At 43.7% G+C, this 26219-nt stretch overlaps 1 protein-coding gene across 1 annotated transcript; it reads right to left on the bottom strand.

Annotated features, from left to right (window-relative positions):
- Nucleotides 1-975: 975 nt before the first annotated feature.
- SNAPC3 (small nuclear RNA activating complex polypeptide 3) lies at nt 976-15739 on the bottom strand. The gene is made up of 8 exons (XM_026652413.2): nt 15588-15739; nt 12361-12445; nt 10568-10672; nt 9688-9837; nt 6502-6584; nt 4876-5040; nt 3999-4106; nt 976-1423 (listed from the first exon to the last, which is right to left on the bottom strand). The coding sequence occupies exons 1-8, from the start codon at nt 15698-15700 to the stop codon at nt 1276-1278; spliced, it is 957 nt and encodes a 318-aa protein (XP_026508198.1). The 5' UTR covers nt 15701-15739; the 3' UTR covers nt 976-1275.
- Nucleotides 15740-26219: the final 10480 nt, after the last annotated feature.

Here is a 26219-nt window from a genome sequence, read left to right as displayed (position 1 = left end):
TAAGTCAGTGGGATTACACGTATGCTTAACCTCACTATTGTGAGTAAGTGTTGGCACGATTGAGGCATATAAAAACCTGAATAATAGAGAATCAGTTCTGACAAACCCTTTTCATATATACACAGGCTGAAGGCACTTCCATGCCCAGCAAAGCTGATTTGGGGGGGGGAGGGAACTGATGGACTTTTTGAAATGTATGAGAGAAGAGCAATTCATGCTATTACTCTTACTAAACAGCAGAGGTCTGTTCTGTTCAACTTCCCAGAATTTCAGACTACTAAAAAACCTTACCTCTAGGCTCCCTGGAAGATTGAAATATATCTCGGCAAGCAGAGGACTCTTACTTATGTAATACTGCATGAGCAGAATAAACTTGGCTGACAGGTCACATTATAATGACTATAGGACTTTACTGAAACTTAATAAAGAGAAGTCAAGTAATATTAAAATAGCAAAGATGCTCTTGCAATAATGCCCATTATGAACTTTAAATGATAAACTCAAGAGCATAGGAATTGAAAGAAACATGAAATTAATTTGAAATGTAGGGCACTGTGCATTGGTAAATCAACATATTTTACTCTTCACAAATGCCTCTTCCTTCAGAGAGAGAAGAAGAAGAAAGGAAAATGTGTTGATTAACAACAAGCAGCCATTGCTTGAAGCAAAAGACCTGGAAATAAACTAGCATTCTGTGACTGGTTTCTTAGGATGTATTCTCTCCTCGTGATTGGTTTGGATTACTGCCATCAGAGTTAATGAAAGTCATCTGCCCTTGTTCAGAGGGGACTGTGGCCAGAATTTGCAAATCCTGGTGCTTACAAGTCAAATGGAGTATCCTTTGAAGTTAGTGGAAGCCAGAGGAGCACAGCTTTTAATGATCCGATTTCTTTTATTCAGGACCCTAGCTTTGGACACCCCGATTTGTAAATGTTAGTCTCTCTGCCTAGAAGTCTAAATGTGGAACTATAATGTACTGTAGGCACTTTAAAAAAAAAGTAAACAGTACTCTTTTGCATTTTTATAGTTAAAACGAAGCATGGCTGAGGCTGTTTCCTCCACACTAATCCATTGTGTAAAAGTAAATGCTCCCTATCTGAATTACCAACAAGATTCAAAAACTTGATGTGCGCAGGAACCCCCGCTACTGAACAAAGGAATGATGGCCTATCCCAAACCCCAGCAGTATTTCAGACTACATCTGTTCAGAACCACCCAACCGCCACTGCAGCAGATTCATGGTTCCAGTTCACTGAATTCATTCTCGTTGAAGCCTTAGTTGAAAGTCCCTGGGTCAACGTAAGGGTAAGCAAGGAACTCTCCCAGTTTATTGCCTTCTGCATCATAATGGAGCATTCGAAAACAAACATCACAGAAGAAACAGGGGTCCTCTGGAGCGAGACTGTCCTCATTAGTCACCCACCTGCAGGTTTTAAAACACAGGTGTTTCACTTTAGACTGACACATTTGATGTGTATAGGATACACCCCCATCAAAATCTCATTCTTAGATTTGTTACATTCAACACCTGTACATGCAGTGAAATATGAAAGATACAATAACCCAGTGGGGTGAGTCTTATCCTTGCCATCCCACTCCATTTCCCTACAGAGGCAGCTCTTTCCCAAACCTGTTTGCCAAGAACCACATTCCCTTAATCACATCCACAAACTTGCTGCTGCAGCAGCATCTAGCAGGGGCTGTGTCCTTACTTGTTCTGTGAAGCTCTTAGCAAACTTTTAGGTATTCAAATTATAATATGAAGCTCCTGGTCATTGCCTGGCAACTTAAGTAACAAATCAAAACTGTATTTGCCTGGGGAGGGCGAGGAATTTAGATATACAACAGCTTGCCCAATTATGCAAACTGCTTGAGCAACAATCAGATCTGTTCAGAGAATTGGGAATCAACTGAATGGAGAGACACACTTTGTTAGAAACAGGTTGAGATCATTGGGATTGACACTGAACACTGCCATCCAAAGTCTAGTGCTTTTCCTCACGGTCATTAGAATTGAATTTTTAATCTGTTCTAAGTTCTCTTACTTACTGTTGTCTATTAGCAGACAAGTGGCAGTTTTAATTATATCTTAATTTAAGAGCTTGCACTGTTTTTGATGCAGTTTGGTCACTTATGACATTTTGTTTACACATGTGCATCTACACATACAGACACACTATTTTCCTTTCAATCATAGGCTTGAATGAGGCAGGGGAGACTGGGTTAAATAGGGAGGGTGCTGATAACTTCACCTCTATTGAGAAGTATAGAGCATCAATACAGCTGTCAAGATGAGGAATGGTAGATGTGCAGCGAAATAATTATATGGTAGCACTTAGAGAATTTAACAAAGATCAAGACACCCACACCCAGTGCCCTGTGGTACTATATAAACATAGTACAAACCCTGAGCGTAGATGGACTGCACTAATGCAAGAAACGACTTGCAAAAGAGAAAGGAAAGCTGTACTGTTACCAGTCACTATTTGCTCCAGTGCAGCACGTCTACACTAGGGGGGTTGCACTAATGAACTATAACTGCATAGCTACACTGGTGCAAATATTTGCATTGTAGACCAGGCCTTTGCTACTCATAAAAAAAAACAGTGACTGAAGATGCTATCCAACACAGATTAGAATGTGCAGAGATGTCCAGCCAAAGTTGCTCTGGTCAACAATGGCTCAGCATCTCCCCACTTAATCTTAGTGCTTAATCCTGGTTTTAATTTAATGCAGTTAGAGACCATCACCTCTGGTAATGCATTTCCCACCCTGTCTTTCCCTGACATTGATCCTTTGGCTCCACCTCCCCTTATGGTCAGACTCCTCAGATGGATTATGGCCACTTCTGATGGCATCCAGGGGACTTGCTAAGAATGTGAAGATGGGCTGTCCCAACAGCATTCCACTGGATTATCTTGAGTGATCCTATCACAAAATACTGAAGATAAAGGAGCATAGTCCATGTATCAGAATGGGATAAGGGGCATGAATTACCACTTAGAGCAAGCGGCCAAAACTTGGCTTTGAAGTGACCTAGCCAAAACTCCATGAAACACTGAGGTGTCATATCTAGCCTGTGGGATTGGTTTACTTTCCTGATACAGAGATTTCTACCGTCTGCAGACAGGCTTTTCCTAAGACCAGATGAATAGGATGTAAAGTATTGCAGGGGACAGAGGGTTCTCTCACAGTTCTCTCTAACTAGAGCAAACAGCTAGCAAAGCCTGGGTGTGGATTAGCACAAATGGCCACAGATGTATTTTTCTGCTCACAGAGCCTAAAGAGACAATGGGGGGAGGGGGAGAGAGAGACAACCCATTAAACTGTTGAGGAAGAGAAGCTATATTTTTTGTCTTTTTCACCTTTAAAATGATTGCATTGAGATACTTAAAGCAGCATAGTAAAATCAGGGTGTTAGCTTTACTCCTATTCCTCTACTATCTATACTTTAATGAAGACACTGTTTTTTAACAGATACAACACATGGACTCCTGAAAAAGAGACTCTGATTTTGTCTTGTTATAATCATTGTTTCAATCTAGCATTTTGCTCTATCAGTAAATTTACTGAGAAAATAAATGCTATAAAAACCCTAAAATAAATAGATCTGGGTTCTGTGCTCATATTCTAAGTGTCAAACATAAGAGAGCTATCCACAGGTTTGCCACCCTCAAGATTTCCACTCTCTTTTGGTTGTCCTACAAGAGATTCCCCTATCGTTCAATAGTCTGTAGGATGGGCACGACAGTGACATTCTTCAGAAAATGATACTTAATAATTGAGGATTTGTGTATAACAAAAAAGTGTGTTGTGCCTGGCTAATAATTTGAATTAGTTCTATATGGACACAAACCCCTGGAGTACAAGGACAGAGGATGTTGATTAAAAAAAATATACTATATTAAAAAAAAAAAAGACACCTAGAAAGATTTCTGTTAACAGAAGTCTTAGATGGATGAAGAAACCAAGCTAACCAAATAGCACTGGTCACTTACCTGGCTGTATACATTTTGCACACAAAGCATTTTCTAGTCCATAACCAATGCTTCTTGATTAGCAAGGGATACAGGGTCCTGTCCAGGCAGTCATCCTCATGAACAAGCCTGGCACAGAGAGGAACAGAATAAGGGCTTGGCTACATTGCATCATTTTATTGTGTCTGAACACCATCACGGACAGTCAGGTTAGAGGACAATGCTGACCAGGAAAAGTCACATTCAGAATTGTGGAACACTGACACAAATCTTAAGACATGAATACTAGTCGCATCATATTGCAGACTCACTAGTATGGTCAGTGGTAAAGCTGATCTCCATTAGACATGTAATGCCCTGTCCTGGGAGATGTCAAGCACCACCTAAGAGACGCTCAGTGCAAACACTAGGTATAGCAGGCTTATGGGTACAAAAGCTTTTTGGCTTCCTCTATAAGTGGGAGAACTGAAGGAGTATTCCTAGCTGCCATACATTGAACATTGTTCCTACTGAGGACAACAGGAATGCTCACCAACTCATGGGAGAAACTGAGCATCTTGCAGGAGCAGGCCGTTAACAAAAGGCAAAGGAGTGCAGGACATGGGCCAATCCAATATTAGTTTTATGGCTGTTTTATTACACAATAGTCTCTCGTTTCCCTTCTGTCTATCTCCTTGCTTGCTGCAGAGGATTAGGTGCATACAGAATAAAACCTTTTTACTAAGCCAATTCTGCATAAAAATTACACTATTATACTCTAGAAATTATTCTACTTCAGCTTTCTGAAATAGTGTTGATACTGGTGTTTATCAAGCACTCTCTGACATCAGGCTTTGTAAGAGCAAAAGCAAAGCACTTATAGTAACTGGATGAGCACTCCCAAATAGTAATAATTTACCTTATGTCTGTGATGAGAATGATATGCTCACAATCTCCTTGGTGACAGAAGAGGTATGGAAAACCAATTTTGATGGACAAGTCATTAAACGTGTAGTCCTCCATTTTAGCAGTCTGAAGGTTCCCATAGCCTCGATCATGAGATTCTGACCACTCAATAATTGTTCTGAAATTTCATGGACAGACAATAATTAGGATTGCTATGTTAGAAGCTGAAAATGTATGAAAGTTATCTGTGCACCTTGTATTTTAGGTGTGTCTGAAACGCTTCATCAGGGCACTGATTACAAAAAAAAGTTACCAACATTTCTTACATTAGTCTGTAGGGATTTGTTGACTAACACATTTTCAGAGAGTTATACACTGCCTTGAGGCTGCCCACAATCCAATGCCAATCATTTTTCTAAAGAAATCCAAGTAAAGTTGAGGACTTTCCTGGACATGCATGGAAGTCGTGTGTTTTGTGGCACACCAAGCCTCAAATCACCTTTTGCACTTATTTCTGACCTCAGCTCACATGTATTTATTTATTGGATTTTTTAAGAACATGTTCATCGCTATGAGGTGTTCCACTACCACACGTAGCATTTACTCACACTTCTCTGAGCTACGAAAGTATGAGAATCCTCATTTTGTGAGCAAAGAGTGAGGCACAGAGATTATGCATCTTGCCCAACATTGCACAGTAAGTCTGTGGCACAGTGAGGAACCAAATCCAGCCCTGAGGATTTCTATACTGCCCACCATAATAGCTCAGCTGCCGACAAAGGCCATACGCCCTTCATATAAATATGTATTGATGGTTTAATTCAGTAAGTTTTCAAAACTGAACCACAGTTTGAAATGGTCTCAAAGACACCTCCCATCCCAGCCACCACAGCTCGGCCCATCTCCTTTCTCAGGGATGATCACATAACTTCTCTCTGCCAACTCAGGGAAGTACTTGTGTAGAAAGTATTCAATGTATGCTCAGTAATGGGAGGAAGAGATGAGGGGTTGCTGGCTTCACAAAAATAGCACATTTTTAATTTGTAGTCTAGCTGACAATTGCCCCTCTTCTTTTTTTTTTTTTGAGACACCCTTTAACAGTCTTTGAGCTTGTCTACATGGCACCTTAGGAGGCTCTACACGGGCATGAAATATAGAGCACTCTAATTGCCCCACATAGACAGTGTTGGCATAAACTAAAAGTTACCTAGTGCACACTGACGTAGTCCTGTTTGAAATGGGATTACATCAATGCACACCTTTGAGTTTTCACTGGCAGGGTCTACGTGGGGCAGATAGAGCGCTCTACAATTCACACCCCTGTAGAGCACACAATGACACTGTGTAGACAAGCCCTTTGTAAATAGTCAGGGCATTTTAAAGTCTAGTCCAGGCAAAACTGCAGCTGCCAATCCTTTTCCCGTCAGAGAACCCATTCCCAAGAAATAATGGACCCAGCTCATACAGAGGAAGCAGTTTTAGATCTTCAGGAAGATCAGTTCAGTGCTGGGGATGGTTATGGAAGGGGAGGGAAATTAGGGGGTTTTCTAGAAACATCACACAGCAGCAGCAGAATGAGTCAAGTTTCTCTTCTCTTCCCTAAGGATCTCCTCCCACTGAGGGACTGTTTATACTGTACCTGCTCAGATCTCTGCACTCTGAGTGCCTTTTATCGTTGTAAAAAACGCCTTCAAAATAAAAGAAAGCAGATTTGTAGAGATCCTTGGACAGAGAGAGAGAGAGAGAGAGAGAGAGACAACGTTAGTACTACAAACAAAAATAGATTAAACAACAGAAACCTTGCAAAATGAAGCTTATTTGTGGTGCACTTTATGTACGTACATTATATTTGGCTGTATCATTCTGTCAGTTTTTAAGCAGAGCTTCCCATTGGGGAGTTCGGCTTAAATATTGATATCACAATATGGCTTGTTGCAGAGTCACTGGCTACAGTGTGTGATTTCTGAAAACAATACAGAACTAAAAATTAGGGCAGAGTTACTCTGTTGACGGCAAACTGATCATGCTGATATGTTATCTACTGTATGATCTTTCTTTTCTTATTATTTCCCCATTCTGCTATTTACAGATTTCTAAAAACCCATGAGCATCTTTTACAGAATTTAGACACAACTCTCCAAGTGCTAAAAACTAGCAAGGTCAGAGCAGGCCATGCCACAAGACCCACTGTTCCCCAGGATGACAAGTCATCAACTCCATTGCAATCCTGCACCAAAACATAAATTAAAGGTGGCCATGTGCCAATAGTGACTACTCACACCTCCATAAACAAGACAGACGTGCTGTTCTGGAAGGTCAAATCATCTCCCTTTTTGGTGCTCTGAAGAGATCCAGCATCCCACAAAATGCTCTCTTAATTACACAATTTGTCACACAGAGACAGGCCATTTGTACCACACATTTTCTCACAGAGGTTAATTAATGTTTTATGCCAGTCATATCAGCATTAACGGGGCTCACAGAATTCCGCATCACCAGAAATTACTGAAGCTAGCCAATGAGTATCCGCTATTTATGCAACAAGTTATGTGACAAGGCGGTGTAGATTAACTCTTATATAAAAGAGCGAGCTCCTTTGCTAAACTCTTTCATATCAACTAGGAAGAAACAAATTAAAAAAGAGGAAAAAACGATTTGGCAAAATAACCATGTGTTATTCTGTTAATCAGCTGCGCTTTACAATACATTGAGAGCTGTACACGTGGACAGGCTAAAATTAGCAGCAAGTAGTATTTATATGAATAGAAAATACAGTCATATCATAAAGCTTTTTTTTATTATGGGTTTGGGAACTTAAAACAATAGAAAGTAGACAAAAGGAAATAGATTAAGCTCACAAATATATAGCTTAAAGTCAATGAAGAGCCTTGCGCACAAGGGCTCTCTCTCTATAGAGATGTTTATATATACACACACCTCTACCCTGATATAATGCGACCCCTATATAATGCGGGTTCACATACAACACGGTAAAGCAGCGTGTTAAGGGTGCCGGGCCAGGCCATGGCCGAGGGATTGGATAAGGGGCAGAGGGTCTCAGGGGCGGTCGGGGGCTCTCCCCGCCCCCCCCCCCCCCCCCCCGGGCCGGGGGGACAGGGGCTGGGGGGGGGCACTTTTGGGGGCCCTGCAGTCCCAGGGGATTAGCTGGGGGCCGGGAGCAGCCCGCTCTGCTTCCCTCGCCCCGGCCCCAGCCGTGTCGCTCGGGGGAGGGGGCTTAGGGGAAGGGATCCCCCCCGTACTCACCGGCAGCGGCGGAAGCGGAGCAGCCCGGCCCCAGCCCGCTCCACTCCGCCAGCTCCCAGCCGCGTCGCTCCGCTTCCCACCGCTGGTGAGTGCGGGGGGCGTCCTTTCCCCAACCTCCCTGCACTCACCAGCAGCAGGAAGTGGAGCAGCCCGGCCCCAGCCAGCTCCACTCCGCCAGCTCCCTGCCGCAGGTGAGTGCAGGACCTTTCCCCAGCGCCCCTCCCCCCGCCCCAGCGACACGGCTGGGGCCAGAGCAAGGAAAGCGAAGCGGGCTGGGGCCGCGTCACTCCGCTTCCCGCCGCAGGTGGGGGGGGGGGGGGAGGGGGGCGCGTCCCTTCGCCAACCTCCCCGCACTCACCGACAGCGGGAAACTAAGCACCGCGGCTGGGAAGTGGCGGAGTGGAGCGGGCTAGGGCCAGGCTGCTCCGCTTCCCGCCGCTGCCGGTGAGTGCCTGTCAGGGGGCGGGGTGTGTGGATAGGGGTCGGAGCAGTCAGGGGACAGGGGGGTTGGGTAGGGGTGGGGTCCTGGGGGTGATTAGGGACGGGGGTCTCTGGAGGGGGTGGTCAGGGAACAAGGAACAGGGAGGGCCAAAGCAAGTTCGATATAACGCAGTCTCTCCTGTAACACGGTGAGATTTTTTGTCTCCCGAGGACTGCATCATATCGGGGTAGAGGTGTATTATTAAGAAACAGCAGGAACCACTGCATAAGTAAGGCAGATGCCAATTTCCCCTTAGGAGCATCCCACAGTAAATTATAGATTACTTTTTGGAGAAGCTGGGGTTATTTTTTAAATAATCATTTAAATGGGGACACAGAAAGGTAGTCTTTTATCCACATTCGAAACTTTAAGCACTGATGTATTCATTCTCAGATTAATACCTTTTTAATTTACAAAGATAAAATTAAAGAAAGCAGAAGGCTGCTTTGGGATGTTAGCCGGACTCTACATGGAAACGTATTTTAAGAATGTAGCTCTTCAAATAATTTTGTTGTGGTTTAGGAATGTTTTACATATATGTTACATATGCAATTGTGCATAGGTATAATATACAATAATGTATGTATACTTTATGTGTATATGCATGTGTTAACTGTAATTTTAAGAAGTCACAATAAGTGCAAAGTGTGTGGTTTTTCCATATTTTAATTGCCAAGTAAAACAGAAGAGCTGATGTCTCACTCTGACAGGCATCTGGTGACTTCTGGCAAATAACTTTAGCTGTAATGGTTATGTTTCAGTGCTCAGAAACATGTGAGGCATTTCATAGACCCTAGTAATAGTTAAACACTCATTTTTTATCTTCAAAGCATTCTGAAATTTATACTAGTGCATCTTCTAGCCGTGCATCTCAAAAAGCATTCCCCAAAGGTCAGTAAATCTCTCTCTCTCAGATTACAGATGTATCCTGGTATTAAATTTGGCCTCCCACCATGATATCTGGATACTCACAGAATTATGTAATCCAACTGCACCATTGCATTGCACTGTTGCTGGGGGAAAAAAACAACCAAGCACAAACACATACACCCTCATCCCCTTTACATTAGATGATTGTACCTTGCTAACATGCTCTGGTGCTTGGTCAGGGTGGCTGCTGAACTCACCACCCATCTGAAGGTCGCTGACACAGGAAATGGAGTCTCTGAGCTCAGTGAGTTTTTGACTGCCCAACACAATCACTGTCTGATAAGGTTTGTGATCTTTATGCTACAAAAGAAACAGTGAGCAGCCTTCAGTTAACAACAGGGCCAGAATGTCTTTACCACCAGCACTGCTACAGAATGCCTAACGGGGGTCATTAGCACCACAAGGCCTAACTCCTCCCCATAAAAGGCTGACATCAGCTTTCCACAGCCCCTGTAAAGCCACCGCCAGTTTTTACAACAAAGGAACTAATTTGAAGCACAGACTCTAAGCTTTTCATGGCTGCAAGTAACTAGGGCTGCCAACCCTCCAGGATTGTCCTGGAGTCTCCAGGAATTAAAGATTATGCCATGTGATGAAATCTCCAGGAATTCATCCAACCAAAGTTGGCAACCCTACAAGTAATCTGAGTACAACTGTTGGCCAGACCCACAGAAAGTACGTTAGTTCTAAATGCTACACATTCTGATCTGCAGTAAAACTATGAAGTTACTACTGAACCATTAAGAAAAGACTGCAACTTTTACAACTACCACCTCGAATCACAGAAAGCCAGTCTCTGGCAGCCTTTGAGTGTGATTTATGGTATGCTTATACCGGGTCTAGGACCCCCAATTTGGATAAATTGTAGTAGCACCTACAGGCTAACTGATAAATAAGAACGCTCAGTCTTGTGTAGCATCTTACTCCTTGTATGATCCCACTGATTTCAGTGAGACTACTTGTGGAGTGAGACACTATTCAAGGTGGGAAAATGTATCATACTCTGACCCAGAGAATTTTTAATACCAACCTTCTGAAATATGACAGGATAAAAGATGTTCAGAGTTAGGAAAAGTTCTCCTTCCTCAATTAGATTTGCTGGATCTTTTGGCTTCTTTCCAATTGCATGAGACTCCTAGGAAGATAAAATGTTAATACATATGTCCGAGTGCATTCTACTGCAAATTGTACAATGGTCCAGAAACTAAACATGGGAGAAGTGTGCGAAAACAAGAGACTCTTGTTAATGATGTACATGATTTGAGGCCTCTTTATTCAATCCAAATGTCAAGCAAATCCAAACCAAGAATCCAGCCCCACCATGCCTCTTATCCTCAGGCACTACCTCCTATAGTACAAACTAGCATGTTCTGGATACGAGCTGAAAGCATTTTTGTTATGCTTTTTCCTTAAGATGAAACCCCAGCTGTCAAACAGAATAAGGAAGGTAATTTCTCCCTTCTCTAACAACCGGTCTCCCCAAACAGTTGGGGAGCGTTGCCCCAAATGAAAACAGCCTTTTTCTGGCTGAAAAAGGATTTCACTGCAATCTGGCCACCACAAAGTGCTCTTTAGCTTTAATAGCAGAGATGCTTTCTGCTGCTGTAGCCCTGTGCAGAGATAACTGCTAGTCCTTGAAGTACAAGCTAATTGGACTCTATCACTGGAGTCTCTTTTGCTAATGTAAACAAAACTCAGACTGTCTAGTATGTTTTACTTTCAATAATAAATTCCATTGGAACTACTGACATTGCCGTATTAGAGCATCAATTGCCGTACACGTGCCTTCTTTTTAAAGAGCTTGGCTCGCAAGACTGCTGAGTAGCTCCTACTGTTTTCTAGAAAATATCTGTGCCAACTCATTACCCCCAATTTGTTTTTGATTTATTTCTTATGTATACTACACAATGTTAACACACACACACACGACAAGGCAAGAGGAGGCAGCAGTGTTAAGTGCATGTAAGTGCAGGAGGGCCACACAGGGCAATTCCTAACTCTCATAATGTTTGGTGTTTTTCTTGTATAATCAATTGATTCCAGGAGCTGGAAATTTAGGATAATTTCACCTTTAAAAAAAAAAAAAAAAAAAAAAAAAAGTCTCTGTCCATGATGGTTGTGGATATTTTTGTTTTAAATTAAAGAGGAGGTCGTGACACCATCCCATGACTCCTGAGCTCTAGGCATTGCCTATAGAGCAGGGGTTCTCAAACTTTTGTACTGGTGACCCCTTTAACATAGCAAGCTTCTGAGTGCAACCCCCCTCCCCTTATAAATTAAAAACACTTTTTATATATTTAACACCATTATAAATGCTGGATGGAGGCAAAGCGGGGTCTGGGGTGGAGGCTGACAGCTTGCGACCCCCCATGTAATAACCTCGCGACCCCCTGAGGGGTGCTGACCCCCAGTTTGAGAACCCCTGCTATAGGGCCTATGCCTTAATCGTATTATATGTCTGTACAGCACCCAGCACATTGGGGCTCCCATATAAAACAGAAACCATGTTATTATCATCATCAGTAATATTCTGATAATGCTTAGAAGCCTCAGCCAAGATTAGAATCCCATTGTGTTAGGGACTCTACAAACACAGTGAGAGACAGTCCCTGCCCCAAAAGTGTTCCAGTGTGGGCTACCCACTTATAGGAGCATATGTCATCTTAGTCATTGTTTGCAAACTCATAATACAACAGTGTGAATGATATAGTTGGCTTCACCAGCAAATCAAAAACACAAAGCAAAGGAAGTCCTTGAGAGCTGTTTTCTTGACAGGGTTCAATTGTCTTGAGAGTCTGGGAGGAGAAGAGGGGAAAATCTTACCATCTCATAAGTAAATGTTTCTTGTCTGCAAGTGCGATCTACAATTATGGTTTCTTCTCGCCTCTCCAGGGCCTTCTTTCTAATTCTTGATAGGGTAGAGGGCAACAAGAGAGAGAGACAAGGCAAAATGGCATTATAAAGCGTGCTGTTTAGTGTAACTAGGTACATTTTAAAACGACATGGGAACTGCAATGCTGGTTTAAAATGGAAAAGACTAAACACTTCCAGAGAGATGAGGCTTGGCCAACTGGTTAATTGACCAGTTGAATAACATCAACTGACCAATCAGTTGACCACCTGTTATTTGACCATGGTCAAATATTGTCAAATATTCCAGAAATAATGTTCTGATGTAGGCAGCAGCCTATCTTTTTGATTACATCATGGTGTAGTAAGCCTACATAAATGTCTTGATTACTCACTTTACTTTATGATAATGCCACCTGTTCAGAAAAACTAATTGAAAGTTGAGCATCTAGATTGGCTGAAATCTTTTAGAACGAACATTGTATGTATGTATGTATGTATGTATGTATCAAACCATCAACGTACTTGGCAGTTTACAAAGAACATTAAATAGGTTAAGATCCAGGATGGAATCCATGAAGGGACTTAGGCGTTGCAATGCTGAGCATTACAGTACCTAACTTTCAAACACCTGGAAAATCAAAAGACCAACACTGTGGTCTACAAGGCCAAGTTAAATACCTAGGCTCCCTATACAATGAAAGGGAAGAGAGAGGTGCCTATGAATGCGATCCACAAAAGGCAGCATGCTAGGCAGGGAGCCACCGAAGCTAGCTCAAGAGCAATGCTGACAAGAGGGGTATGTGCTAGGCCCCCCCCTCTTGGAGTTAGGCACCTCAATCCAGGCTGCAAGGAGATACCTGCCTCTCCTAGTCATCCACGAATGGGAACCCGCTGCATTGACTCGGTGACTTAGATGCCTAACACATTTCCTGAACCAGTGAATTAGTTAGGCAGCTGCCTCGTTCCACGCAAAACAGCTGGAGGAAGAAGAGGTCGTGCCCACCCTATAACGTTTAGCCCAGTGGTTAGAGCATTCACTTGGGATGCAAGAGACCCAGATTCAATTTCCCCGCCCCCCCTGCCAGAGGGAGAGAAAGGATTTGAATGGGGTCTCACATCTCTTAAGATGCTTTAACCACAGGCTATAGAATATTCTGATGTGGAGGCGCTCTTAGTCTCCCCTGTTGAAACTGTTCCGCTGTGGATAAATAATGAAAGAATGACTGGAGCAGGGGGATTGGATGTCAGGTCTCTCACCTCCCAGGTTGGTGCCCTAACCATTGGGCTACAGAGTCACTCTCTCTCATAGTTATAGAAATCCAAACTACTTCTGTTCAGTCTCATTTAAACAAGAATATAAAGTGAAATTGAAAGTAGAAAATGATGGAATCTGGTATTTTCTTTGATGCAATCCTATTTATTTTCCAAGGAATGTACGAAGTCGTGTGTCTGAAATCAGGAGGAACCAAGAACAAATGGAGCAGTTTCTTAGCGTACAGCCTCAACACCTGACCCAAAAGCTGTCTCTAGCTTTTTCCAGGTCACACTGTGCTTATAGGCTGCTGGTTGGCTTTCTTGTTTTTAAACCTCCGTCCACCAGGCCCACTCTCTGATCTGTGTCTTTTGCCTTCGCTCACACACCCCTCAGCAAAACCCCTCTGTCCACTCAGTCCAAAGCTTCTGGGTGGGTTCACAACCCCGTTTTGTTTTACCTGGTGGATTTCTGATTAACTCAGTCTCTCAGTTGTGTTAATTGAAGGACGCATTCACATCCAATCTCAAAGAGGTATTAACAACCCATAACAAGGTTTCACCCAGCTCATAACAATATTAAATATGTGTGTTCACATAGTTAATATTAACACACATTAATTTTCATTATATGTGCATGTATATTTACCTGCAGGCTTTTCCAGATGTGTTATTTTCAGTAGCAAGACCCACCAACACTAATTCTAACTATAAGCCACAGATTGCATTTTCTTTGTTCTAGACAGGCAAAAAGAATGTCAAGTACCATCAATGAATCAAGGCTTGTGTTGGCCAAGTGTGGGATAATTTAATCAAGGTTTAAAGTGGACCAGAAGTGCTGGGTTTGTTACTACCACATGATGGCATTTTAGCAATTTAGGGCTCAGAGTGTTGTGATCTGGTTACAACCTAGGAACTGCTTCTTTGGACATAGCAACATAACCATCCTATCACCAGGGATTAGCATGCCTCAGACCCACCTTGCACTCTGGGGAATTCTCTCTCCCACCTTTGTGTCAGGTCCACTTTATTATTCATATTTAACTTCCTGTTTCCTGAGCATTTGATGTTCCTAAAATCTCATGCTTCAGGGCTTCAGCTGGCCACCTGTCAGAAAGGGATTGATTACCCCTTGACCCCCACTGTAGGGGTGGTTTGTTTGTCTCTGTAGCATTAGAGATGGCCACAGCTGTCGATGGAACCCTGGACGGAATAAGCCAGTACTCTGAGGTGGTACTGAGGATTTTCTCTTCAGTGCTTGGTTGGCTGGCTCTTGCTCACACACTCAGGCTCTAACTGGTGAGACTGGCAGTGACCTTGGGGTTTTTTGCCTTCCTCTGCAGGGTGGGGTGTAGATCTCTTGACAGGGTCACCTGGGAATAGCTCACTTAATTCCCTGTCATTGAAGGGTCCTCAGGCAATGTCACACCTCAGTCCCTCCTGTTCTCTGTCTATGGCACACAATAATTTAGCCTCCTGAGGCCTATAATATTTTGGTCTAATTTTAGCGGTTAGGTTTAGTATGTGGTTGCTGGGTGGTGTTGGTGGCCTGTGATTTGCAGAAAGTCAGTCTAGATAATTTGGTGGTCCTCTCTGGCCTCATACTCTAAGCATCTCTAAAAGTCAGTCCAAAAGCATCTGGTGTTAAAGCTCAGCAGCCATATCAGAATCTCGTGTACTATAACTGATAGTCTTTATTAAATGAGATCCTTCAATGCAAATGGCATGAAAAATCTCTTTTTTTACTCCAGAATTCTTTAAAGCACATAAAGCAGTGGGTTGGTGCAACCTACGCTCCCCTAAGATGGTTTCCAGATCTTTAATGTATTACTAGAAACTGCCCAGCAGTTACACCATTGCCTGAATGACAAACACATTATGGTACTATAGCAGTTAAAGAATTTATCTTATCCAGATTCTGATAATGGCATCAAAATCCAACATACCGAAGAGTTACTAGACTGCTGTCTTCAGAAATAATCTCTGGATCTTCTTCTTTATCAGGGGACTTTAACATGTCAATACTGAAAATAAGAACAGCTGTTATATATTTTTTCATTCTTCTTTCATAATTAAAAATCAATTAAGCTATTCAACAAAATATATACAAGCAGTCCTTGACTTTATGACATTCGATTTACGACAAACGGCACTAACGGCGTTTCTGAATTGACACCGATTCGACTTACAACAATTGGTTTTGACTTTACGATGCTCGGTCCCGCAATGGAATGGATTGCGGTTCCGAGTTACGACGTTTCGACTTACGAAGCAATTTTAAGGAACCAATAGTGTCGTAAGTCCGAGGACTGCCTGTATAGACAAAACACCAGGAAACAGTTATTTATATTGTAAAGATCTAAACGAACACCTAAAACAGGGTAGGAGGACGGTTTATGGTCAATACACAGGACTGGAAGCCAAGAGATCTGGGATCTGCACCTCGCTCTGCCACAGACTGTGCATGTAAACTTGGCCAAATTGTTTAATCTATGCCTCAGTTTCCCAATCTGTAAACTAAGGGATGTACTACTTACCTATTTTACAGATGTGTTGCAAAGGTAAATGTGTTACTGCTTATGCAGTTTTTTGAGCTCCTGGGAGGAAAAAGGCCACAGAAGTGCAAAGAATTATTAGTTCGAGCTGCGTAAGGGCCAGGGTGGAAGTGACACTCTTGGAGAAGAACCTCCCCTTGATTCCCTGTTCACCCTGAGCAGCAAGAGATCTTCCATAATGAACACAGCCTGTGGAAAATGTGGGAACAGGAATGATTTTTATGCCCCCCCTACAGTGCTGGCTCTCCCCAAGAGCCACGTGCCCAGTATTGTCCTGGAACACTGAATTCCCCTGCATCTGCAGCTACTCACCATTTTGGGGGTCTTGTGGGTCATGTGTGCTTGCCTGGGGTCAGCCAGTTAGTGATAGGTATGTGAATAGTGGTTGTGTTTTAAAACACTGATACAGTGGTCTGTGTGTTGCAAATAATATTGCTTCTACAAAATGTTGCATTTTGGCTTCGCATATATGGCTTTCGGAGCCCAGCCTCTCTCTGTGTTATCGCCAGCTGAACGGCTGCGCAGAATTAGAAAGCGGCCACGAAAAAGTAGAGAGGATCTTCTCCATGATGTCATGCTGCACTCCGTGGCAGAAAAACAAGAAATGAACGAGGGGCGGGACAGCGAGCAGAGAGAACGAAAGGAGAACGTGGTGCGCCGGAACGAAGCCACGGAGCGTCTCTTAAACATTATGGAGCGCCAAGCGGACACGCTTCAGGCGCTCCTAGCACTGCAAACCGAGCAACTGTGTGCCTGCCCTCCCATGCAGACGGTGTCGCAAAACTCTTTCCCATGCGCCCCACACACACCGCCAACACACTCTTGTCAACATCCTTGCTCTAGTCAGTACCCGCTGCATTCCACACCTGCCCTGTCACAGTCCAGCCCTGCGGACTCCCAGTACCCACTGCACTCAACACCCATCCCTCTGCAGTACAGTATCCACTGCACTGTACTCCAAAGGACAAGGTTGCATAGGATACCTGGACATACACAAATCTTTATTCGTCCTGGGACCCCGCCTCCTCCTGGGACCCTCCCTTCCCCCATCCCCCTCAGTGCTGATGTGTTTTTTTGTTTGTCTCTCTCCTCCAGTTGTTGTTTTTTAATAAAAACTGTTTTGGTTTGAAAGCAATCTTTATTCCATTAACTGAAAGGAAAGCAACAGACAATTTTCTTAAACCTTCACAGTGCATCGTCTGCACCAATCACAATCGCTTAACATTACAAGCACTGCACTCCCAAGCATAGCAACAAATATTAGTGGCTTTCAGCTTCAAATTGCTACCTCTGGGCATCCCTGATCCTTATGACCCTGCACTGCGCCACTCTAATAGCCCTGGTCTCTGGCTGTTCAAATTCAGCGTCCAGGCACTGAGACTCAACGGTCCAGCCCTGAGTGAAGCTTTCACCCTTCCCTTCACAAATATTATGGTGTACACAGCACGTGGCTATAAGCATGGGAATATGGTCATCGGCCAGGTCCAGCCTCCCATATAGGCAGCACCAGCGAGCCTTTAAATGGCCAAAAGCAGACTCAACAGTCATTCTGCACTTGCTCAGCCTATTGTTGAACCGTTCCTTGCTGCTGTCAAGGTTCCCCGTGTATGGCTTCATAAGCCACGGCATTAAGGGGTAGGCAGGGTCTCCCAGGGTCACAATGGGCATTTCGACTTCCCCTACAGTGATCTTCCGGACTGGGAAGAAAGTCCCTGCTTGCAGCTTCCTGAACAGGCCTGTGTTCCAAAAGATGCAAGCGTCATGCACCTTTCCGGACCAGCCTGTGTTAATATCTGTGAAACGCCCACGGTGATCCACAGGCGCCTGGAGAACCATTGAGAAATACCCCTTCTGATTAATGTACTCAGTGGCTACGTGGTCTGGTGCCAGAATTGGAATATGCGTGCCATCTATCGCCCCTCCGCAGTTAGGGAAGCCCATTTGTGCAAAGCCATCCACGATGTCACGTTGCCCAGAGTCACGGTCTTTTGCAGCAGGATGCGATTAATGGCCCTGCACACTTCCGTCAACACAAGTCCAAAGGTAGACTTTCCCCACTCCAAACTGTTTAGCGACTGATTGGTAGCAGTCTGGAGTAGCCAGCTTCCACAGTGCAATCGCCAAGCGCTTCTCCAACGACAGGGCAGCTCTCATTCTCATGTCCTTGCACTGCATGGCTGGGGCGAGCTCATCACACAGTCCCATGAAAGTGGCTTTCCTCATCTGAAAGTTCTGCAGCCGCTGCTTGTCATCCCAGATGTTCATGACGATGTGTTCCCACCACTCGCTGCTTGTTTCCCGAGCCCAAAAGCAGTGTGCCACTGTTGTCAGCACCTCCGTGAATGCCACAAGCAATTCATGTCGTAGCTACTACGTGTGGCGAGATCAACGTCGGACACCTCTTGCCTTTGTAGTTTAAGGAATAACTCCACTGCCACTCACGTGTTAGTGAGAGCAAGCAGCATATTGGTCATCAGTTTGAGATCCATTCCTGCAGACCGAAGAGGCAGAGCGCGCAATACACAAACCGTTGAAAGATGGCGCCAAATGCAGATGGAAGCACAGGGATTGCTGGGTTGGGAAGCAATGCATCACAGGGCTTTGGGACAGGACCCTGTATGCCTGGCGACCCCCTCCGCCTTCCCACAATACTTAGTGACAGAAGAGGAAGAGATGCTCTGTGGGATAGCTGCCCAGAGTGCACCATTCCGAATACCGATGCAAGTGCCGAACACACTAATGAACACACTATTGTGCAGGCAGCTGAAAGTGTGAACACACAACAGCGGTTTCCCTTCAGTGCTCTCTGAGCAGCAATGTAACTGCTGGCAAAGAAACTCTGCCAGCATAGACATACCCTAAGGCTAATAAGCAGTGAAGATAAGGATTTTGCACACTCTTCTGAATAAAGATCGCTCTGAAAGTTTGCCTTTCAAAATGTTTAAGTGTTCAAGCACTTGCAGGTTTAAGATACTTGTAGGAATTTTCTGGTGGCTTCACCATTGCCATTATTATTAGCTAAAAGCATTACAACACTTTATAGTCTCTTTTAGTTAATAAGAGCCTTTTATGTTCAGGAACTATTCCTGTCCTGCTCAGGTTGACAAATGGAGGAGCATGTGGCTCTCTATCCAAACAGCAGGTACAGTAGTCACTATGCAAGTTTCCCTATACTGTTAGAATGCCTCAAACTTGACTAGGAGCCGTCATCTCTAAGAAGGAAAAAGTAATTCAGTTCTCATTACCATTCAATCTTTGGTGCCTCTGCAAAAACTGGCAATAATTGGTCTAGTCTATACACCTTGTCCTAAAAATTTTCCACCCACCGCAGGTACTAGCCACAAGTGACTATTGGAAATGCAACCACCAGGTGCATTGACCTGCTCCATGCATAGAGACACAACATGGTAGTTAAAACACTGACAGCCACTTGACTGTAGTTTTCCCACCTTTGCTACACCGATGGAACTACATCTCTGGTAGAAAGGGGGGTACATTAAAAAAAAAAAATCTAGTGTAGACACAGCAAAGGAGGACAATTATTATGGGCAGTTTCTTTTGATTGGCACAAAGTTTTACATAGGCCAATGAACAACTGTCTTACAGCAAAGGGCTCTCTGTCACTACTAACCTCGATCAGATTTGAGCCAGTATCTTAGAAGTGAAAGGCTCCACATTGAGTTACTGACCTCCATGCTATCCAGTCCTCCAGTACTGAGACTCTGCTAGACTAAGGATGTTATTTGTTATTTTGTTTGCTGTGTATGAAGTCTGCTGAGTTCAGCATGTATGATCTTAAAATTATAGAAAGTATCTGTGAGATGTTGTATAATATAGCATTCTCCTTGTTTGTTCAAGGGCTAAGGCATGAGACAAAGTGAAACTGACCGTTAATGGATTGTAACATAAAAGAAAAAAAAATTGGAATTGACTGGTCTAGTTTTCTTGTACAAGCTGACAAAAATGAAGAACTGAGTTATTAACCACAGAGAAAAATCATACATTAAAGTCTTTATGGTATCCCTTTAAACTTCAGAGTGTATGTTATTTATGCCAGCAAAGCCTCTATTTAATGGAGGAGCACTGTCTGTAAGCTTTTAGTCGGTGCTGGCTGCAACATCAGACTCACTTCTTCCTGCTACAATACATTCTGATAAACCCGGCTGTTAGGAAGAGATTAACTACTAACGATACACAACAAAGAAATCCAATTGTTATCAAACATGAAGACTCTTGTGTAGAAACATCTTTCCATAGAAGTAAAGTTTTGGTTCTGGTCAGATGCCTTAATTGTAATAACCCAGTTTATGGTGTTTTATATTAATTTGAGATGATTTTGGTTTACTTCACCATAGGTAACAAATTCTCTTGAGGTTCTTATGATCCATCAGTATGGCAATAACTTTAACTCTTCCACTCTCCTGTGTGTTACCCCATAGACAGAATCGTTCTTTTCAAGTTGATAAGACAGGGGGATACATTTACTAGCACCTTTTGAAAAGAAAATTTCAGTGATTAGTTATAGTGTCTTGGAATCAGACTGGGATTCAGTCTGGTCCCTGGTTCCCGCCTTGCTTGCGGCCGCCTTGGCTCTATACCTGATGCAGATTACTTCCCCCGCAGCACCAACTCATCTGTATCAGCTAGCGCAGTGATTCTCAAACTGTGGCTCGCAACCCTGTTTTAATGGGGTCGCCAGGGCTGACTTAGACTTGCTGGGGCGCAGGGCTGAAGCCGGAGCCCCACCGCCCAGGGCCCAAGCTCCACCGCCCAGGGCCCAAGCCGAAGCCTGAGGACTTTAGCCGTGGGCGGAGGGTTTCAGTTATAGGCCCCTTGCCTGGGCTTCGGCTCTCCCGGGCGGCGCAGCTCAGGTTTCAGTCTCCCATCCTGGGGTCATGTAGTAGTTTTTGTTGTCAGACAACAGCGGTGCAATGAAGTTTGAGAACCCCTGAGCTAGCGTGTTGGAAAGGGGACGGAGTCATAACTGTATCCCCTCCTCACCTGCTTGCACAGGAGTGAGGAATAAGTGGCCCCACAGAAGCTGCTCCCCATCTCCTCTGCACAGACTGGTGATATGGATCAAAGGACACTTGAATGGGTGAGTAAGGCTGCTCACAATTAAGCCCTTAGGTAGCTGGTAAATCTATATTAAAAACAATGCTTAAGACAGTTTGCTGGTCAGTACTCAGTATTTCCACTTAATGAATAGCAGCTGGATCTCTCTGAAAGCTGCTGTTTTGCTAATTCTTCCTTAGAATGCACTTCTTAATGGGAAGTAGCTAGCGCTACAGGAGAGTATCTGAATTAATAAAAATAAATGTTTGCAGTTGCTGAAAGCTAAAGGATTTTTTAAATTCCCCTCCCCCACAACCAATATCCTCTCCCCTCCCTTCACAGAGTTTATCTTGCAACTTTGAAAGTCTCCAGTTTCCCATTCACTCCAATAAGGAGAATACATCTAACATTTATATCACACCATTTATCCTGAATATCCCAGAGTTCTACTCCAAAAATAAAGCGACATTCACCCACACGCCCCACATAAGAGATGGGAGATATCTACATGCCAAGCTGCAGAGCCATGAGAAAATGTATTAGTCAGGCCCTTTTGACTGTTCCATCTGCACACTGTCCACTAATCCACTTCCCTGCGGAGATGTCTAACATTCCAAACCCCTGAGTAGCTTCAAACAGATGCCATTTAAAATATCCTGTCACGTAAATTGCTTCTCTCTTTCCCCCCCATCAACACAGAACCAGACCAAGAGAAGCAACAGTCAATCCTAGACCAGCGACAGGTTATTTATTATATGTATTACCGTAGCATCTAGGAACCCTAGTCACAGATCAAGACTCTATTGTGCTAGGCACTGTACAAACACAGAACAAAAAGAGATGTCTAAGGAGCTTACAATCTAAATGTAAGACAAAAGACAACATATGGATACAGACGGATGGGGGGAGCACAAGTAAACAATGAGATAATATTGGTCAGCATAACAGGTAGTAGTTTCAGCACATCAGCAGCCTAACAAGTGTCAAGGTTTTAGTACGTGTTGCAGCAAAGATGAATTTTCCTATCCATATCACACAGAATGTCGGGCGCCTGCAAGTCTTGGTCAGTTAGGAACTTCACGATTAACTGCACTGCCATCTGCGATGTCTTCCTGACAGTTAACAGAGCATAGGAGAGCAGTTCGGAATCCATCCCGTCTCACAAAGATGTCGGGGTGTACAACAAAGAAGAGCCGTTGAAAAAATGCCACGAAAGAAAGCCGGAAGCCCATGGAGTGCTGGGACAGAAAGCAATGCATCACCGGACACTGAGCCCGGTCCCAAAATGCACCGCGATCTGCTACGCCTTCCCACAACACCTAGCGACAGGAGGACTGTGGGATAGGTACCCACAGTGCATTGCTCACACTGTCAATGATGGTGTCCCTACTGTGGACGCAATCTGCCGACAGAGGGAGCAAGTGTGACCTTGAAATTCCTATTTCTATTATGTCGACTTTTGGGTGTCGACATCACTTTTGTCGACACAAATTGGTAGTGTAGACATGGCCTTAAGGAGGGATTTGAAGTGAGATAATGAGATAGCTCTTCAGATATTTACAGGATATGCCTCCCAAGCATATGGGGCAGCACGGGAGAAAACATGAGGTGCTTGTTTAAAAAATTTAACAAGTGAGCAATGGAGGCTGGCACCCTAGGCCAATTGGAGGCCAGAACCAACAGCTCAATAGTGAACGTGATAGGATAGCTGGGGTGGGGATAGGCCATGAATGGTCTCGAAAGTGAATATAAGCAGCTTATGTTTACAACAGAGATGGGGGAGATAGTGGAGGGATGCAAAGAGAGGTAGGTGACATGGTCAGAGCAGCTGGCTAGGAAAATGACCTTTGGAGAAACAATCTGAATGGATATGAGAAGGACAAGATGGCATTTGTCAAGGCCAGAGACAGGAATATTACAGAAATCAAGATGAGAGCCTGGATGAGAGTTTTAGCTGTGTGGATGGATAGGAAAGGCCATATCTTGGAAATATTATACAGAAGGAATTGGCAAGATTTACAGCATGTCTACGTATACAGCGCTACAGCGCTGCAGCACGTCTGTGAAAATGCTCTAGGCCAAGGGGAAAGAGCTCTCCCGTTGGCATAATAAAACCACTTCCGCGAATGGCAGAAGCTATGTCAGCAGGAGAAGCTCTCCTGCTGACATAGTGCTATGCACACAAGCGCTTATGTCGGGGTAACTTATGTCGCTCAGGGGGGTGGTTTTTACACACCCCTGAGCGACATAAATTATGCCAACAAACTGTAGTGTAGACATAGCCTGAATGGGAAGGCCTAGAGAGGTCCAAGTCAAAGATGATGCTCAGATTATGGACCTGAGTGACAGGCAGAATGGTGGTATTATCCTCACTAATTTAGAAAGGAGGTAACGGGGAGGGTTTAGGAAGGAAGATTAGAAGTGCATCTTTAGCTATGGTGAGCTTGAGTGACAGCTCGACACTCACAATGAGATGTCAGACAAAAGGCTGAGATTTTAATTTGGACTGAAGAGGTCAGGTCTGGAATAGAAAGGTGGATCTGGGAATCATCTTGGAGATGAACTTGTGTTCATGGATGAGATCTCCCTACACTTATCTCTGGGCAAAGAGACAAGGACCAAGGACAGAACACTGTGGAACCCGCCGCAGAAAGCTGGAAGGGGGGCAGAATGAGGAAGATTCTCCTGAAGGACACAGTGAAGAAGCCAAGGTAGGAGGTCAGAGGAGAACCAGAAGAGAACAGAGTTATAGAAGCCAAGGTAGGACAAGATTTAAAGAAAAACATGGCTGACTGTGTCAAAGGATACGACACAGAAGCATCATAACATAAGAAAGCCAAGAACACTAATTTTCTAAAGGGGTGATGCTTTCGTTTCTAGATCTAGTAGTCTGAGACATATCAGATATTAGAATTGCATCACTTTCCATGGAAGTCACATTTTTAGATGTTTTTGATTTGTTAGTTATAATTTCCCTGTCCCGCAAGGGCCCATACAGTTGGGATCAAATTTGTCCCTATATAATTTCATAAAGTCAGTGGAGTCACACAGGAATAATTAGGGCCATGGTATCGTGGGAGCCTGGATTTATTTGAGTATAGTATATAATCAGGTAGTATCTAACATTTAAAAACTTGAAATATTTCTGAAAACAAGTTTTTCTGTATAGTTTGTGTCATATGCAGAGGTGTAACTCACTCTGCCATTTGCAAAAAAGATGGGCACCCTATACTGATGCTGGACAAACACGTGCATGCAGAGCTACCTCACACATGGGAGGGCAACAGCCAGCTGGTTCACAGCACACTAATGATCCTTGCAGAGGAGTGTTCTAGCTGAAGAAAACAGGACAAACTGTTTTACAAACAGTGCCATGAGCTCTTCAACACCAGTGCAAAACAAACTGTTGACAGTCTCACTTGAAAGACAATGCAGTGATCTACATGGAATTGTGATGATTTGTGGAATCAGTTTGCACAATCAGAATTTGTATGTTGATCTTGTGAAGTGGTTATGAAAACTGTTGTATCAGAATGCCTCTATGTCTACACACAGCCACTTTTGCAGAGAAGACTGTAAACAGGTCTCTCCCAGACTAGATAAAATGAAGAAAGATTAATCTTAACGACTGTACTTTGACCAAACAATGAGTATGTTAAAGAGAGATTGGCTGAAGCTAGTTTCTCCAACTTCCCTGGGGGCAAGGAAAGTGGAGAGTGTGTGGGGAAAAAAAATCACTTGAAGGAAAACAAAGGAACAGGCGTTATCCCATTGGGACAGGACAAGAAGCTTTGGATAGGATACTGGAGAGAGGAAGGGCACAGACCAGCCATGGTCAGAATAGCTGGCTAGAGAGGCTCCCTAACTGAAAGACAAGTCACGCACTGCAGCAGAAAGGACTCTCCCTAGGCCCCGAGGACTCTGACCCAGTCCAAAGAATGCTCAGAAGTGGTGAGACAGGGAAATGCATGTAGGGTTTATTATTTTTGTACAGATCTGTGTATTTGTGCAATGGTAAGTACAGAGCAATGGTGGTTCAGAATCCTGTGCAGTCTGTTTCTGTGTTACACTTAACACGTGCCCTTGAAGAGTCACCTGTGGAATGGACCCAGAACACCCACACAGCTGGAGTTCTGGAACAGCATGTGTTTAAGCTTTGTTCGGAGTCTGGGGATTCGGTATCCAGCTCTCAAAGGGGAGTGCTAGACAGAGGGTTTGTGCCCCAAGACAGGGGTAGTGCTTGGACTCTGTTCAGATGCTGGAGTCTTAAAACACCCAGCGATTCAGTGGCTGGATCCACTCACAGCAGTCTAAGTGCCCAAGAGGAGGCATTTGACTAGGTCTGTCACAGGAATTTAATTGCTCTCCTCTGGAAAGATACTCTAGAGCTGTATAAATACTCTCAGGGATAAAAAGCTGAGTCAAACTTGCACAAAGTTAGACTGTGGTCCCTGGAAATAGAAGACCACTAAGCCATCCCTTCACTGTAGCCTTACTTACATTGGATGACCACAGTAGCAAACTCCGCTTGTTAAATGTTTAAGTTGTTTAGAACACATTTTAATATTTTATCTGATTTATTCCTTGTAATTGGATACAAAGATATTACCCTTTATATTACATATTTTTTCTTAAAGACAGTACTTTTATCACCTTTGAGACACTAATACGAATGACACTAAGTACTAACACTTTAAGACACTAATACTTGCTTAATACAGCTTTATAACACATGCCTGGAGATACTTACAACTACACCTCCTAATAAAACAAGAAGGTTAATTGGGGCTGCAGTGAAATAAGGTACCTGCAACCGCACCTCCTCTGACCTACCTAAAATCCACACTGATCTTTGAGTCTAAGCCTGCTGTACACTTACACAATGAATAATTCAGCAGGTGAACTAGAATAATGAAGCTTAGTACTTTCCATCTTCAAAGCACTTGACCAACATTAAATATTTAATCT

Source organism: Terrapene carolina, unplaced genomic scaffold (genome assembly GCF_002925995.2).
Source record: "Terrapene carolina triunguis isolate 2854851 unplaced genomic scaffold, T_m_triunguis-2.0 Scaffold113, whole genome shotgun sequence".
NCBI lineage: Eukaryota > Metazoa > Chordata > Testudines > Emydidae > Terrapene > Terrapene triunguis.
Note: the sequence above shows the minus strand (reverse complement) of the source record. Positions and strands in the feature narration are given on the sequence as shown.

Excerpts from the sequence above, each read along its gene's own strand:
- SNAPC3 (XM_026652413.2), bottom strand. The coding sequence starts at position 15,700 with ATGAAAAAATATATAACAGCTGTTCTTATTTTCAGTATTGACATGTTA. Across the intron at positions 12,446-15,587 it reads AGCAGTCTAGTAACTCTTCG|AATTAGAAAGAAGGCCCTGG; the intron begins GTATGTTGGATT and ends TACCCTATCAAG. Across the intron at positions 4,107-4,875 it reads ATTCTCATCACAGACATAAG|GCTTGTTCATGAGGATGACT; the intron begins GTAAATTATTAC and ends TCTCTGTGCCAG.